General features: G+C 43.3%; 1 protein-coding gene across 5 annotated transcripts in view; it reads right to left on the bottom strand.

Moving 5' to 3' along the window:
* The window catches only part of Vps13d (vacuolar protein sorting 13 homolog D), a 223463-nt gene that overhangs the window by 135682 nt on the left and 69665 nt on the right, over positions 1 to 18116 (bottom strand). For all 5 annotated transcript variants that reach the window (XM_085838693.1, XM_029475918.2, XM_029475920.2 and 2 more), the window contains exons 31-37: positions 15198 to 15460; positions 14013 to 14146; positions 9770 to 9925; positions 7747 to 7957; positions 6988 to 7062; positions 3144 to 3353; positions 789 to 878 (exon numbers count right to left, since the gene is read on the bottom strand). In XM_085838693.1, the coding sequence (XP_085694819.1) occupies positions 789 to 878; positions 3144 to 3353; positions 6988 to 7062; positions 7747 to 7957; positions 9770 to 9925; positions 14013 to 14146; positions 15198 to 15460 (1139 nt within the window). The remainder of the gene's footprint in view (positions 1 to 788; positions 879 to 3143; positions 3354 to 6987; positions 7063 to 7746; positions 7958 to 9769; positions 9926 to 14012; positions 14147 to 15197; positions 15461 to 18116) is intronic.

Below are 18116 nucleotides of genomic sequence, written 5' to 3'. Positions count from 1 at the left end.
CAAGAGAAAGGTGGTAGGGAGGACAGGAAGAGGAAGAGGAGAAGCTGCTAATATGCTTGTGTTCAACTTCACAAGTCATGAGGAATACTTCTAAACTACACTAATTACAAGTTTACTAATAGAAACTGTGGCTCCTTTTCATCTCAGTATGTAAATAGTGTCACACTTCACTTCTGCCTGACTGTAGGGTAGAAAATTATAATTTGGGCCAAATGTTGTGGTATAGGCCTATAATCTCAGCACTCAGGAGGCTGAGGCAGGAGGATTTACGTGAGTTCTAGGCCAGCCTTAACTTAATAAATCACAGACTAGCCTAAGCAACAGAGTGAGATCTTGTCTAATATACAAACAAAACCATAGATGCTCAACTCTTTTTTTTTGGGGGGCGGGGGGAGGTTCGAGACAGGGTTTCTCTGTATAGCCCTGGCTGTCCTGGAACTCACTCTGTACACCAGGCTGGCCTTGAACTCAGAAATCCGACTGCCTCTGCCTCCCGTGTGCTGGGATTAAAGGTGTGTGCCACCACGCCCGGCTCGGATGCTCAACTCTTGAAGACCAGTTCACTAACTTTTGAAACACTTATAAGTATAATCACATCACATCAAAAATACACTTTTAAAAAATAGAAAATCTGTGCTTGTGCCCCCCACCCCCTGTTGTTTCTCAGTCTCACTGCTCCCCACCCCACCCTTTTTCTTGTCTAAAGTATGCTGTGACAGCCCTGGTAAACATAAAAGCTTATTCTTTAAATTCTACAACTTATACAATAATATACAAATTATACTGACCTGACAGAGCACGGTTATAATAATCTCCAGAAAGTGTGAAGTGGGCGTAGCCCTCAGGGTTAGTTCTTATGTGCTGAAGGAAATTCAGACCTGCAACACAAGTCAATCTTACTACAGAGGCAGGAAGCAAAGTGGCCTCCCCAGACAAACTGCATTTCAGATACTAGTCATAGCTGCTACTGACAGCCTCATAGGAGAGCACACATAACTACAGAAGTTCTGTCTACCAGGAAAGTTTGTATATGAATCTTCATGTTTTATAACCAGTACATTAACCACGGCATTCAAATATTCTTATCTGGTGCTGGAGAGATGGATAAGTGGTTAAGAGTACCAGCTACTCTTCTAGGGGAACTAGATTAAATCCCCAGCACCCACATGCAGCTCACACCATTTATAACTCCACTTCTTAAGGATCTGATGGCTTTTTTTGGCCTCCAGGCATAGAGTGATACATATACATAGTTGCAGGCAAAACACCCATAGACATAAAAAATAAGTTATGTTTGTTTGTTTGTTATCTGTAAGTACACTGTAGCTATCTTCAGACATACCAGAAGAGGGTGGCAGATCTCATTATGGATGGTTGTAAGCCACCATGTATTTGCTGGGATTTGAACTCAGGACCTTTAGAAGATCAGTCAGTGCTCTTAACCACTGAGCCATCTCTCCAGCAATGTATTATTATCTTAATTGTAAGTTTTTGGCACTCTCTTAAGCACTGTACCTAAAACATGGTCTCACTTGCCCTACCCCCATCCATAGCACACAGGTGTAACCAAAGCCATAGTAACATCAAAGGGTATTTCTCCTGAATGCATGGAAAAAGGGCAATAATAATAAAAGGTGTGTCTTGCTAAAGGTTAGCATATATTGCTTTTTTAACATATTTCTTAATTCTTTGAGAATTTTTACACAATGTATTTTGATCATATATATCCCCACTTCCTCTCTCTAACTCCTCTCAGATCCACCCTGACCTCTATAGCCCACATAAACTTCAATTTCTGCTGCCCACAGACTCCTGGGTGTGGGGCTATCCTCTGCAGTGTGGCCGACCAACCAGGAGCCACACCCTTAAAGAAAACTGGCTCTGTGTTCCACAGAGACCATCAGTTGTCCAGTTCCTCAGACAGATGTGGGGACTCATGAACCCCTTCTTACCCCATATTAGCTCAGAATCTTAAGATTACCATAGAAAACATAAGTTACATAATTATTCTCTACAGAAAAGACATTCATGTCAGCAGTCAAAAACCTAGTGGCTTTTAATTGTGCAGCCTTAAAAAGCGCAGAGAAGGTTCAAGTATAGGATAGGCAAAGGTCCAGAACCAAATTTGATGAAGGAGAGAAGGATGGCAAGCTACAAACATTGGAAGTGACAGGTAATAACTTCCTACTCCCCCACCCCCTCTCTGTGTTTTTCTAGACAGGGTTTCCCTGTATAACCACGACTGTCCTTGAATTCCTGAGAGCTGGGATTAAAGGTACGTACCATCACCACCTGGCAAGTGACAGGTGATTTTTACCAGGTCCCCTCAGAACCTTCATCCTCACACAGGAAATAGGGCACTGAGGAAAGAACACTCTTCCCCGGGTCCCAGCCTACCAAAAACAGATGAGCCGCATTACCACTGCAGGAGATGCCACATGAGCCTTCTAATAGGATCCTGGTTTGGTTTTCAGGAGAGAATCAGGCAGAAGCATTCTTCTGCCAGCTTTTGTTCTAGAAGTCCCAGGTGACTCTATTCACCACTATGTTTATGTATGGGACAGGCAGGGTAACTCACCTGGAACTCTTGATGTGATAGAAACTTTGTCAGTGTCAATTTCTCCTATTCCTCAGCTATAGGCTCAAGCCACGTATGGGAAATAAATTTTTAAAATCTGGGTAATCCATTCTTGTACATACTGAGAGTGTCTTACTTTCCTTGATTATCCCTTGAGACCCCATACCCATGTCCTCAGGTATGTCCTCACTCTCTACTTGAGTGCCACTCTCTCCTAACCCTCCTGCTTAAGTCTACCCTAAAATACATTTACTAAGCCTCAACTCTGCTTTGTTTAAAAAAAAAAAATCTGGCTCACACCTTTCCAGTACTCAGGAGTCAGAGGCAGGACGATCTCTGAGTTCAAGACCAGGGGGGTCGACAGAAAGAGTTACAGGATGGCCAGGGCTGCACAGAGAAACTCTATCTCAATTTTTTTTTTTCTTTAAAAGCATGTTAAACTATTAAGTTTTAACTGCACTGTGAAGTAAAGGGGAACAAAGATAAATGGAAAGCTAAAAAGGCAGGCCCTAAGAAAAGACCAGCACTGGGCTGCAGGACAAGCCCACAAGCCAGGTACACTCACGGGAGAAGGTAAGCTCGGCCAGGGGCACATCACAGTCCATGCAGTCATCGATGAAACAGATGCACACGCTCTCAGCCTTGACCTCCACTCCAGAGATCCGTGGAGCTGGCATGGTCCCCGGGTTGTCTCTGCTGCTGCTGGAGACCAGGGACAGCGACTTCAGGGGCTCTGCATTCTTAAACAGCCAACTTGCTGCCTTCTTCAGCTGGCCTTCAAGAAAACCAGAAGGTGTGAGGTGCCACTACTTCCCAAAGCATTACAAAGAATCTGTGAGCAGCCCAGGAAAGCTGTAATCCAGAAAGATCCTTAGGCTGGGGGAACACATAGGATAAGCTCCTAGAAATTGCACATCTTCTATGCAAGTTGATAACACCTTTCCTGCTCTGACTGCTAAGGCCCCTCCTGTACCAACTGTGAACAGAAAGGAGAGGAAGGGGCAGTTGAGGAGCCCAGAGTCTCAAGACCCCTTGGTATGCAAGTTTTATCTCCACCCAAGTTCTGTTCATACTGATGTAACTGTTCTCATATGTCTTACTTTGTGCATAATCCATCTTTTCAATTACAAACTCCCAGAGAGCAGAGAACAAAATGAGATGCATGCTTGAGCACACACACACACACACTCACACTCATTCACTCGTGTATTTGTATATGAGAGAAAGATAACTACTGTTAATGCCCCCTTCCTAAATAACAACAAATATCCTAACACCCTCTCGCCCTCAAGAAAAGAAAAAAAAGAAGGAAGGGACAGAGATAAAGGTGGAGTAGAAGGAAGGGAAGGAGGAAAGAAGCAATGTCATTCCATACTCAGAACTCAGAACATGAGACAATTCGCCTGCTTGAGGGTCTGGGTTCTGAAGCAAGCTGACCCTGGTCTAGACCAGTCCTGTACTTCCCAGCTACTGAATAAAGGGCAAGCTGTTTGATCTCTGTGCCCTGCAGCACAACAGAAAGGAAGTGAGCTCTCAGAGCAGAGCCTGGTAAGCGATCCTGGCTTTAAACAGCTGTTATTTTCATCTTGTTGAGTAATGGGACTAAGTGGCTTTAGTTCAATCACAATGAAATCCAAAAGGTTTGCAGACCGTGGGAGAAAATGTGTTTGAATAGTTAAAGAGAGAATAAAAATCATCGGCATGATAAAGTATAAAGTTAAATCGAAAAGCAACAATGACTGAATGGAAACAAAGCTGAGGGACCCATAGAGGTAGCCCACCCTCACTGTTTTCAGAGGTAAAGGGGCTTCTGGGAACACAATGAGCATCTCTACACACAATATGCTGGTGTGCAGCCTGGGCACAGCATTCTAGAAAAGAATGTGTTCTCTACATGAAAGAGCTATAAAGACACTACAGATAAGTGCATAGCCTCATGTACACACACACACAGAGAGAGAGAGAGACAGAGAGAGAGAGACAGAGAGAGAGAGACAGATAGACAGATAGACACAGAGAGAGACAGAGAGACAGAGAGAGACAGAGGGAGTGCACCAAAGTACTAAGTCAGCCTAGGTGCCCATCAGCATGACTGGGAACAGAATGTATGGTTCATGTGCACAGTGCAGTAATTCAGTCACAAAGAAGAATGAAATTATATATTTTAGGGAAAGTGGACACAAATGGAGACCATGTACACACACACACACAGAGAGAGAGAGAAAGAGAGACAAATAACTTGAAGTGAAATAACTTGGACTCAGAAAGACAAGTATCACATGACTTCTCTCATTTGTGGATGCTAGATTCCATATAGATACTCAAAATCACAAATCCCATTTGTAATATCACAGCCCCGCCCACTTATATACATGAGATTCCAAGGCCACAGGGACCCTGCAAGCACAAAGCCACAAGCCCTGAAACTCAGCACCTATCCTAGTTGCTGGTACATACTATGGCTGAAGCATTTGGCAAAAATAACAAATTTTCCTTCAAAATTTATAAATAGAAGGATTGTTCTGACTATAGATCTTAGCAGCTTTAGCACGGGACTTTTCTGGACATTTCTGTCCTGGCTAAAATGTTTACCTTGCCTTTAAAGGCACTCTGAAGCTTCTCTTGGGCACCTCTGAGTCCCAGGGCACTGCTCTCTGCTTTGGGCCCCTTTTTAAGTTATAAAAGGGTTATACAAACATGAGCTTTGCCACATTGTGTACTGAGCAAGTAGCACATAGACTATGGATGTTAGTCAAAGGATGACTCTTGTCCCCAGCAGGATAGAGAACCGCTCCACTGTACTGCTCCGAATGGCATGAGGGTTAAAACTCATAAATTATTTGTAGGTTTGTCAACTAATTTTTCTTCAGACCAGGGCTGAGCTCAAATGATGGAAACCATGGAGTGAGAAGACTACAGTTAAGGAGACTGTCAGCTGGGCAGTGGTGGCGCACACCTTTAATCTCAGCACTTGGGATGCAGAGGCAGGAGGATTTCTGAGTTTGAGGCCAGCCTGGTCTACAGAGTGAGTTCCAGGACAGCCAGGGCTACACAACGCTGTCTCAAAAAAAAAAAAAGGAGGAGACTGCCATGCAATCTATCAATAAACAAAATGCAATGTGGGCCAGGGGCATAGTTCCATGGGAGATCACTTGCCTAGCATGTACTAGGCCCTAGGCTTAATCTCCAGCTAAACTCTGTGTGTTTGCACACCCATACACATATAGCACCTAGAAAAGTAGAGAACACACCTATATGGAAAGGCTGGAAGGAACCACAACTCAGCAGAATTTCTTTTTCTTAAAATAAACAAGAGGTGGGTATGCTGTGCCATGGTAGAAGGACACACAATGCAGTGGGCCACAGTAGAAAGGACACAGCCTTCACATCAGACAGACAGACCTCTCTTTAATGAGCCTTAGGCCAACAGAAATGGATAAACTAAGACAAACTTGCTTAACCTGTCTGAGCCAGTTTCCTCATCTGAAGTACAGACAATAATGGCTATTTCTAAGAGCTAGGAGACTCCACAAGAAACCCAGAGCCAGGCTGGGAACAGGGATGGAGCTCAAAGCGCCTGCCTACTGGGTTCCATCACCGCACCAGATAAAACCGGGCAAGGTAGCTCACACCTGTAATCCTAGTGCTAGCGTGCTAGAGATTGGAGGAACAGCAGTTTTAAGATCATACTGGAACACATAATGGGTTCAAGGCTGACCTGGGCAACACAATTGTCTGAAGCTAAATAAAACAGGGATGGACTTAGTCAGATGGCTCAGTGGGTAAAGGCACCTGCTGCTAAAACTGACAATTTGAGTTCAATCCCCAGGACCCACACTATAGGAGACAACTAACTCCAAGTTGACCTCTAACCACCAAGTGTACCATAAGCATACATCTGCACAAGTAAATAAATGTAATAGGTGTTTGCTTAAAAGGCCAGAGACAGAGCAATAAGAGCTCAGCACATGAACATGGTCATGACTATCAGCCTCAGAGCCAGTACCATTCCAGCACCACTGACAACCAGGATGAACAGCTACTTCAAAGTACCAGGCACTTACCCCCAGCCAGTGCTCCTACTGGAGCTTCACAAGGAAGAAAGCATTAGCACTGAGAGGCTCAGTGACTTGCCCAGGGTCCTTTAAGAACAGAGGAGAGGAAGAATCTGACCCACAGAGCCAGCTCCACTGATAACCAACCTCCTGATTGCAGAAAACCCTTCTGTTGAATCACAACTATGGCCAAACCAGAATGATGCTCAGCCCTACCCTCTCCTTCAGGATACATAGGGCTCCTTGAATATTCATATTCTCTCTTTTACGCTCTCTGATGTAACTAAGGAGGAAATGAGAAGGAAGCACATGGCTAAGACAAACAGCAGAAAATGGAAGCCATACCCAACTTACCTTGACACACCAGAAGAGCCTTGCGACAGTCATCCATGCTGAAGCCCAGCTCCTGTAGTCTAGCCAGCTGTAACTCTAGGAAACAATTTCATACAGATTACTCCACAGGCTGATGGAAGGCAAGACAAATACCATTTCCTTTCTTGAGGCAAAATGAGCTTAGTGTAGACCTCTAACACATGCACCTTAGACTTTTCTGTCATTCCCTTATGTTTTGTCGTTAAGAGTGGAAGACTATCATTTAGTGGGAACAGCATCACTTGAATTTTCAGAGGAAAAGTCTCAGTTTTTGAAATTAAACTTGAAAGTAAGCCATACAACTCCACAAGAAGTTGAGGGGAAACCCACCTGTAAGTTGGAGCAGTTACTATAGGATATTTGTTTTTTAAAATAAAAGATAAACAAAAAAGTCATATCATGGTTCACAATCATACTTAATGACAAATAGACTATGAACAATTCAATTGTGCATAAGAAAATTGAAAAAAGGTTAAGGGTGCGGGGAATATTATCAGTATGGTGAATAATTTCCAGCACCAGAGAGGCTGAGGCAGGAGAATTGGCATAAGTTTGAGAACAGCATATATCACACATGATGTAGTAAATGAGGAGCTAGCCAGGATGTAGAGTAAACCCAGAGAGACAGACAGAGACAGAGACAGAGACAGAGACAGAGACAGAGACAGAGACAGAGACGACACAGAGAGAATGAATATGAGTACTACTAAGAAGACTGACGATTTCCAATTCAACACATACCCAAGACAGGATCTAAGGTGTGTCTTGATCCTTCTCTGACATCCTCTCCAATTCGAGATGCCCCTGGCAGACTACAGCTGACAGAATCTACCTCCAAGGCTGAGGAGTCCGGTGCTGCAGCACTAGCTTGCTCTGGGATGGATTTTGCAATGGCAAGAAACAGCTGGACATCATTATAGGAGAGTCTGATATCCAGGGCTTGTAACTGAATCTAATGGAATGTAAAAAGGTAGCGATGGTTTTTAAAAGCTGCTTTTGGCTTTGTGCACACATATCATTCAAACATAATTCCTACTTTATGTTCCAGAAGTCCAGATTATCATTGCAACCTTCTCATTTTAAAGATTGCAAGAAGATAGGGATATTGTACAAGATAGGGATATAGCTAGAGCTGAGGATCACCTATTAGTAACATTTTACTAATCCATTTTACATAGTACCATTACATCTTTTTTTTAATTCTGAAATAAACTGATCAACTGTGATGGGTAACTTTGTCAATTTGACACAACCTTTTATTACTTGGAAAAAGAGTCTCAGTGTGGGACTGACTTATTGGGTTGGCCTTTGGACATATCTTAGGGGGCTTGTCTTACGTTAACTTACATGGAAAGACCCAGCCCACTCTGGGTGGCACTATTCCCTAGGCAGGAGGAGCTAAAGTGTGTGAGAGAAATCAAGCAAGAAAGCAATTATGAATGCACTCATTTCTCCCTGCTCTTGACTCTAGATATGATATAACGAGCTGTTTGAAGTTTCTGCCTTGACCTTTTTACAATGTTAAACTGTAACCTGAAATTGTAAAATGAAATACTCTTTTCTCCTCTAAGTTGCTCTCTATCAGGATATTTTATCACAGCAACAGAACTGAAACTAGAATACCAACAAAATGGATCTCTTTGCCCCCTATATTGCCAGCACTCAGAGATTGAGGTAGGAAAATCAGGAGTTTCAGGGCAGCCTAAGGATCCCATCAATAATAATAGTAATAATAATACTTTATTTCTAATAAAAATAACAATGAGTAAAATCTTTTCTTTATTCAAACATAACCTTACTTGGTCAAGTATGGAACCACCATTTTTGAAAAGCATACCTCCTCAGAGGTAAGCAATACACTCCACTGGTGAGGGCAGCACAGATGCTGTGAGCAGAGCAGCACTACCGAGGGTGCAAAGGTCTGTAAGGAGGCTTATTCACTCACTCAACTTTCTTCTAGTGAGGTACTGCTGAAACTGAAAAGCTACAAGGCTTCTTCTATTGGCTTCCCATGATCCAAGTGAACTGATTAATCACTGCCCTCTTATGAAACACACACACACACACACAAAATACCTGGCTTAGAGAGATGGCTCAGTGGTTCAGAGCATTTACGGCTCTTCCAGAGCACCTGAGTTCAGTTTCCAGAACACGCACTAGGCAACTCACAACTGCCTATAACTTCAGCTCCTTTTTCTGGTCTCTCTCTCTCTCTCTGGTCTCTCTCTCTCTCTCTCTCTCTCTCTCTCTCTCTCTCTCTCTCTCACACACACACACATACACACACACACACACACACACACATACACAGTAATGAAATAAATTCTTTAAAAGAAAGCAATATCAAGAACACCAGAGTTTTAACCCTCCCTTGCCTGGCTTCAGCTTCAGTTACTACTTCCCTGAATGCCTCTCAGTCCCGGTGGGCGAAACCTGCCTCTGCCCTAACTCGGCTTCTGAACCTGGAATGCTCTCCTCCTCTGCTGGCTTATATCCCCATCCCATCTGCCCCTGGACTCCTCAATCCTGCAGCACTCTACGCACAATATTCCTACCTATACTACATTCTGCTTTCTGCCAACTTTTACAGAAATTCAAAATGATACTAGCAATTAAAGAGTCTTCTATCCTTGTCCACACAATAAGATCCTAGGTGACATCACAATTATTTTGCATCTGCTGAGGTCCCCACAATGGTGCCAGACTAAGTGCCTGCACAGGGAAACTATGGTGCATCCATGGATTGGACCTGGCTCAGCATTACCTCTAGAATGGGTGGGAAGTCTTCACTGTTGAATGCATCCATCAGTCCAGAACTATTCTGGTAAGAAGAGTTCCCTACCAGCTCTACTTGAATTTGAACTGGATCCACAATTGAAAGAGCAGTGTCCTGCTCATTTCCTAATCGGCATGAAAACACCTGAAAATGAAACATAGTACAACAAAGATTACAGCTTGCCTCGGGAGGCTCTAGAGCTTAGCAGTACCAGTGGGTTGTCTCAGGAGCAATCAGCTGTTCTTACAGGTCCAGAATCAGCTACTGAAGTAAACACTGTAAAGATCTGGGGCTGCCACTGTAGCCTGTGGCCAAGAGTGGGTTCAGTGGTTCACCTGCAGGACAGTGTTTCCATTTATCCACAACAACTTACAGATCTCCTGTCCTTTGAGTCAATAATCCCACTTCTCTTTAGAAACTAGCCTAAGGAAATAATACAAAATATAGAACATTTCACTTACAATTTTGATAGTTAAATAGGGAAAAAGAAAGAGCAACCAAGGTTGCACCACATCTACTTGGTGAAGCAGTTGAGTCACCTAAAGAAGGGAGTTAAAAGCCAGAGCCCACGTGACACACTAACCCTAACCTCAGCCCTTGAGAGACTGAGGCAGGAGGATTACAAGTTTGAAAAGACTATATAGAAGAGTGTGATGGAGCATGCCTTTAATCTCTACTAAGATCAGCACATCACAAGTAACATAAAAATACAGCCCAATCAAAATATTACCAAGCTAGGTATGGAGCCGCTTGCCTATAATCCTAACACTTGGAAAGCTGAGCCACAAGGACTATAAACCAAAAGCCAGCCTATGCTACATAGTGAAACCCTACTTTCAAGTGAACAAAATGATGATGATGATGATGACGTTCTTTTAAAGACAAGATAGAACATACCAAAAGCAACAGAAATTATATATTTTACAGGAATTTCCACTCCTTTCAGAATTTGCTAATTTTAAAGAGCATTCATTTTTGAAGCTGAAGGAAAAGTACACAGGAGCCCATTACATTAGACCTCATACTCTGCATGCATGAAATATTCTACAATGCTAACAAATAGCTATGCCTCAGGGCAGACAGAAGGAAGTGGGGAGAGGGGCTCCCACTCTGGGGCCAAATTACTGTAGTGTTCAAAAGAAGCATGGAGCTGGGCATAGTGGCGCACGCCTTTAATTCCAGCACTTGGGAGGCAGAGGCAGGTGGATTTCTGAGTTCGAGGCCAGCCTAGTCTACAGAATGAGTTCCAGGACAGCCAGGACTACACAGAGAAACCCTGTCTCGGAAAAAAAAAACAAAAAAACAAAAAAGGAGCGTGGAGAGAGGTAGGGACCATCCATGTGAAGCTTCTCATCTCCCAACAAGCCTCCATCTTCATGGGGTAGTTCTCAGCACTACGGAAACAAACTATATTCAAGATTTAAGCATTATACTTCACCAATTCTCCCCAGTGATCTACCAACTAAAATCTGGCCGTACCACCTAAAAAATTGGGTATCTCAAATATTTTGCCACTTCGTTTTACTGAGACGTTGATACATGAAAGTTTCATTTTCCTTTCTCTTTAGGGATTCAGCTACACAAAGCCCAACAGTACTAACTGCACCTTCATCAATCACCATAATGCCTCACTCAAGGCTAGCCTTGTCATGGCCTACAAAGCAGATGACCTGCAAGTTCATGGTCAATTCCAACGTCTGAGCAGACAGCTGCTTGTCCCAAGTTGAGCTTTCTTCACCTTACAGAAGCAAGTGGTCAGGGAGCGGATCACTCCCCACCCCCATTTTACTCAGCTACATCTGAACCCCAAGGGAGGACCATATTCGAAAGGAGTAACCTATTAGAAGCGGCAAGCGGCTGAGCAAGCATTCCAGTACATGGCAAGAGGAACGTGCACTAAGATCCCTGAGTTAAGAGCATCCCACAGAGATGGCTTCTGCCTTGTCCCCTCTGTTGTCTCGAAACTTGAGAGACAGAGTGAATGCTGCTTAATATTGTATATGACATATCCTGGTGACAAAGGGTACTCAGATACAAATTTCTTCCTCCATAACAATAACATCAATGTCAGAGACATGGTTCTTTAGGTCACACATGACTCTCCAGAGCAGTACTATAGATCATGTATTTCTGAAGGGATGAATACCATATAAAACCCTGGCCGCCATTTCTAAGCAGGCCTGTCTTATCCCAGGGCCATGGCTCTTCACAGGACTATACTCAGTGTAAGGAAAGAGAATTCAGGTCAAGCAGGACCACTGCCTCAGCTGTGCAAACCTGTAATAGAGTTTTTCTAAGACTTTAGAGGAAAAATATTTATTTTCCTTTTTCCTTCAGACACTACAAAAAGCCAACTGGATCAATCCCCAACTGGATCTGACTTCTAAATCCTCTATGAGAGATCATAGGGGAGATGTAGTGTAAGATGTTAACTTGGCATCTGCTAGTAAGGGGCCCTGTGGTACATGTTCTTCAGCACTGGTAAGATGTACTGCATAAACCCTGGCTAGGGGAGATGAGACATGCAGAGCCTGACCATCCAACAAGGTACTAATGGCAGTGGGAACTAAGAAAGTCTCCCTGACTAACTTTCTGAGAAGGCAGGGTGTATAAGAATAAGACCAAAGTGTGGACACTTTGCCCCTTCTTAGAATTGGAACAAAACACCCAAACTTTTGTACAGAGACAAAGTTTGGAGCTGAGACGAAAGGATGGACCATCTAGAGACTGCCATACTCAGAGATCCATCCCATAATCAGCCTCTAAATGCTGATACCATTGCATACACCAGCAAAATTTTGCTGAAAGGACCCTGATATAGCTGTCTCTTGTGAGGCTATGCTGGGGCCTAGCAAACACAGAAGTGGATGCTCACAGTCAGCTATTGGATGGAACACAGGGTCCCCAATGTAGGAGCTAGAGAAAGTACCCAAGGAGCTAAAGGGATCTGCAACCCTATAGGTGGAACAACAGTATGAACTAACCAGTACCCCAGAGCTCTTGACTCTAGCTGCATTTGTATCGAAAGATGGCCTAGTCGGCCATCACTGGAAAGAGAGGCCCCTTGGTCTTGCAAACTTTATATGCCTCAGTACGGGGGAACGTCAGGGCCAAGAAGTGGGAGTGGGTAGGTAGGGGATTAGGAGGGGTGGTCTGGTGGACTTTTGGGATAGCATTTGAAATGTAAATGAAGAGAATACCTAATTTAAAAAATAATAAATTAAAAAAAAAAAAAGAATAAGTCCTGTGTATTCATAGCCTTGCACTGGAGGTGAGAACACAGGAGAGTAAGCTACCAGAGTGAAGGAGGAAGCAAGAGGCCCTTTACTGAATGATGTTTCCTAAGAAGAGCTCAGGAGGCCATGATGAATATGATGGCACAGGTCTGCAATCCCAACTACTCCAGTAGCTAAAGCAGAAGAATCAAAAGTTCAAGGCTAGCCTAGGCAACTGGGACAATCGAAATAGAAAAAGACTGAGCTGAACAGGAATGTAACCTACCTCAGTTGATAGAGTGCTTGCCTAACACGCACAAAGCAATACACGCATATATACATACATACACACATAAACACACACACACACACTCTATTATAATACTATAAATCCATATTATATAAATTATATTCATATATTATATGTGTATAATATATATATATAAATTATAAACATACTTTATATGTATATCACATATACTATATATGTACACATATATAAATTATATACTATATATCTGCATATAAATTACATATATACTATATCATATGTATATCTATTAAAATCATATAGATGCACTATATATATGTGTATATAAATTATATTGCATTATATATGTGTATATACACTTATAAATTATATACACTACATATATCCACATATAAATTACAAAAACACAACACACTACCTGTACTTTATAATTATATATAATTATATAGTTATCAGTATATAGTTACATATTAAACACACACATTTATAAAGACAAGAGTTTCGAGTCTTTTCCCAGCCCTTCTAACTCAGAAGCTCTGGAGATTGGGGCCAGGAAACAGTCTGACATAAAAAGGGAACGGGGTGGAGATGTAGCTTAGAAGTAAAATGCTTGCCTCAGCATTTGCAAGGCACTCAGTTCCACCCCTGGCACTGGAAGATAAGCACTCAGAAGGCAAACAAGTACTCTTCCAGATGCTTGCTCTGGAGCCCGACACGTAATGCTGTGGTCAACACACAAACTTACCTCAATGCCAAACAAACTTCCTGAAAAGGGGCGATCAACAAACCGGGGCTTGTAGGTGAGCACTGTGGTGCCTTTCAGAATAATGGCATTGGTATCAAAGCAGGACACGTCTTCAACCACCACAAACTCTGTGCCTGCAAAGGATAGCATCATCAGTCAAGGCAAGCATCACCAACTGTCCCAACACAGGTGGCACAGTTGTACCAGGTGAGAATACCAACTGTTCACTCTCCAGTTCAGCTCTCAACATCCTGCTTCATTCGCTATCACCCCAGACTTGGAATCTGGAAAGCACAACTGAGTTAGCAGAGCAGGGCCTAGCAGAGAGGATCAGAATTAGCTCCTCTCTCTGACCTGCATGTTCAAGACAGACGGAGAAATGACATCCCAGCCATTGTGGGAGGCCCAGAAGATACTCTGAGGTTAAGAAGGGTTTCCCAAGCTGGAGAGATGGCTCAGAGTTTAAGAGCACTGGCTGCTCTTCCAGAGGTCCGGAGTTCAATTCTGAGCAACCACAAGTTGGTTCAGAAACATCTGTAATGTGATCTGATTCCCTCTTCTTATCGTCATGAAGACAGTACGAATATACATAAAATGCATGAATAAATAAATCTTAGGAGAAAAAAAAAAAAAGAGCATCCCTTCTCCAAAGGACTTAGAATCCAAGCAAAAAGTCAGATGGATTGGTCAGGCAGCATGGACCATCACAGCAGTTTGGCATAGCTCTTTATGCTGCCCACAGGAGGGCATACCGCTGATGTCCAGCTGCCACTGTTAGTAAGCACTGACAGCTTTGTGTCTAAAACACTCACACTGGGTTTTCATTAAAAAAAAAAAAGCACTAGGAAGTAGGTGTAGGAACTAGCTGTAGGTCCCAACAACAATCCTAGCACTTGAGAGACAAGTTCCATGCCATCCTGTGATAAATTGAGACCTGGAGGGGGGTGGGGGAGAAGGCAGGGGGGAAGGGAGAGGGGTTAGAGGGAAAGAGGAAGAACACAAAAACACTTTATTCTCAGCACTCAGAACAGATGCAAGCAGATCTCAGTGTTTGAGGTCAGCCAGGTCTATGTGAGATCTTGTTTCAAAAAAAAAAGTGTGGCCAGCACAGGAGAACTGTCTTGAAAGACTGGTCTGACCTAACATCCAAACTATCAATCAGTGAAGCACACTATAATCAATCACCTGTTACATTGACCTTGACCTCCAGGTGTCTCTCATTGGACACGGGGAGGGAAGACCGCTTGGTGACTACTCCACTCTTAACGGTTTTAGGAACAACAGCAGATTCACTGCTGGCATTGCGGTGGCGTGCAGGAGTGACATTTTGTTTCTTAATATCACTGGGAGTGTGCAGGAAGTCATGGACCAACAGCAGCCAGTCAAATATGAGAAACACACGAAGATTGTTGAGAACAACAGTGAAACAGGAGGAATCCTTCGTAGATCTACAAAAAAAGAAGGCAGAAAAAAACCAGAACTGTAAAGAGAAACACGTATTTAATCACCGCCTAGTCCTTTCTCAGGCCCAGCAAGTAGCAATTCAGTGTTACCCCTCTGTTTTTATGTCATCCCTGTGTTATCCAAGGTGGCCTCAAATGCCTGGACTCAGTGATGCTCCTGCTTCAGGCTGCTGTGTAGCTGGATTCGGGCATGCAGCACAATGCCAGGCCCTATTCCAGTGATCCGTAAGCTGCCAGCTTTGAGTTAGAAACACTCCGAGCACTACTTTATGAGTGAGAACACAAAATACAAGCTTTCTGGGGCCTAGTCGTGTGTTTCCAAGAATTTATTTTACTTTATTTTGTTTTGTTTTATGTTTCAGTGTTTTGCCTGCATGTATGTACGATGTACATGCCCAGTACCCAGGGATGTCAGAAGGGGGCACTGGTTCCTCTGGAACTAGAGTTACAGACAGTTGTAAGTCACCATGTGGGTGCTAGGAATTGAACCCAGGTCTTCTGCAAGAGGAACAGGTACTCTTAATCAATAAACCAACTGCTAGTCCTTCATTAAAATAATAATAATAATAACAGCCAAGAGGACTATATTTAAGAAGGCAAGATAGCAGTGCCCTTAACTAAGATGATTCTACAACAGGCACTTGGCAGTGTCGACACTGTTCACTGTCTTAATATGCTATGATGATGATGATGAAGAATTGAGAGGGTACAATTGACAGCTGGTAGGTAGAGCTGGGGTGCTCCTGGCCATGCAATGCACAGGACAGCCGGATCTGGAATACCAATGTAGGATACACAGCCCAGTTCAACCAAAAAGGCTCAAAATCTGACCTGAGAGCCTTTGGGTGCTCTTTTTGTTTTGTTGTGCTGTGTATGGTTGTTGCCTGTATGTGTGTCTTTGCACTACATGTGTACAGTCCCCATGGGGGCCAGAAAAGGGCCTTAGTCCCCTGGGATAGGATTACTAATGATTGTGAGTCATCACTGGGGCTCTAGGAATGAAACCTGGGCCCTCTGAAAGCAGCCTTAACTGCTGAGGCATCTTTCCTGGATATTACTAGAAGAGTTTGATGGGCAAAGCCTATGCAAATTCTCCAAAATGCCAGCAGAAAAATCCAAATTCTGAGTTGCTTTTGGCCCTTGGCATTTCTTTTAAGAATGGCTAACCTGCAGAGCTGGTCTGGGAAAAGCTATAGGTCTAGGAGGAAGAGCAGAGACTTAAAAGTGGAGAGGCACACACTAAAATCATATCACTCTCAATCTGTGTTACCCTGGGCATATCAACCTGTTTCCTCGCATATAAAGCAAGAAATACTAACACTGTAGGAGAAAGTACCAGGCACATAGCTGGTACTCCTCAAACACCAGCTTCTTTCCTGATGGGCAGGTCTAGGATTGATGAGGCTCCCAGAAGCTCAGGACTGCTTCACAAACACCATATTCATATACCATGCTGTCTGGCTTCTTTAGCTACAACTAACCTCAGACTCCAATCTTTTAGCCTGAGAAGATGACATTGGCCATAGATGGATAGTACGTATCCTAGAATGGAAATGGGGCAGACAGAAAGGCAGGGGACAAGGACTTGTTTTATAGTCTTCACTGTTCCCAAGAAAGTCTCCCAGGCCTGGCCTGAAGCCACAGTGTCCTCAGGGCAATAGCCAGCTCTATTACCACACTAGCAGACAGAGGAAGGAAAGCCAGAGACAGGCTAGTGACAGGTCATGGCGTCTGAAGGTTGAGCTTATAAAAAAGACCCTGGCTCTGGCTGTACATTTACTCACCTCCAAGCCTGTTTGGGAAAGGCTGACTTAGGGACATGCCTAAGGCTGCTTTCTCTAGTCTCATTTCTGCTAAACCTGGCTCGCTGCCTCTAGTTAAAGGGCATGGCAAGACCCAGCTCCTTCTCACACACAGCATTTGTCACAGAAACACTCTACCCTTTGTAATGAACAAAAAATGTTGCCCTCCATAAAATTTTTCCAGCCCATTTTGAGCAGAGACTGTCAGAATTCAGTGTTAACTGGAAAGTAAGTGTGTCAGACTGCTTCTGGAAAATATTTCAAGCCTTTAAACTGCGAAGTGATTTATATTTGACATACAAAATCCCAACAGAAGAACAATTCTTCCTGAAGCAGTTCACTCCTCTCACTAACAAGGGCCCTTCTGTTAGCAAGAGTCAAGGTAAGAACTGATTGTTTGGCTGCATGAAATTATATACCTTTAGTATATATGCAGAATAATACTTTGGGCCTCCTGTATATTAAAGCCATGATGAGGAGGGTCAAAGAACTGGCTACTTAGGAAGACAAGATCAATAAGAATAAAGCAAATACCAAATTATCCCTCTGCAACAGGACCAAACACACAGAAGCCTTCCCTTCTGAGAAACATCGTCAAAGAGGCTGCCAAACACACCCATCATATCCCAAGGCTACACTCAGCCACTGACAGAGGCCAAAGGGTCTGAGAGTTAAGGGGACTCAGTTTTGATATCAAAGGCCAGGTCTAACTTGTGACTACTAGACTTTTAAGCTGTGTAACCTTCCAACAGTCACTTGGACCTTCTCCAGGTGTCAATCTCTTCAAGTGTAAAATGGGAGAGAAATTGCCCATGTGTGCAGATCTGGGAGAATTCAAC

The sequence above is a fragment of the Mus caroli genome, unplaced genomic scaffold, assembly GCF_978045245.1.
Source record: "Mus caroli unplaced genomic scaffold, Mus_caroli_1 scaffold_6, whole genome shotgun sequence".
In the NCBI taxonomy this organism is placed as follows: domain Eukaryota; kingdom Metazoa; phylum Chordata; class Mammalia; order Rodentia; family Muridae; genus Mus; species Mus caroli.
This window is presented reverse-complemented; position numbering and strand designations above follow the sequence as displayed.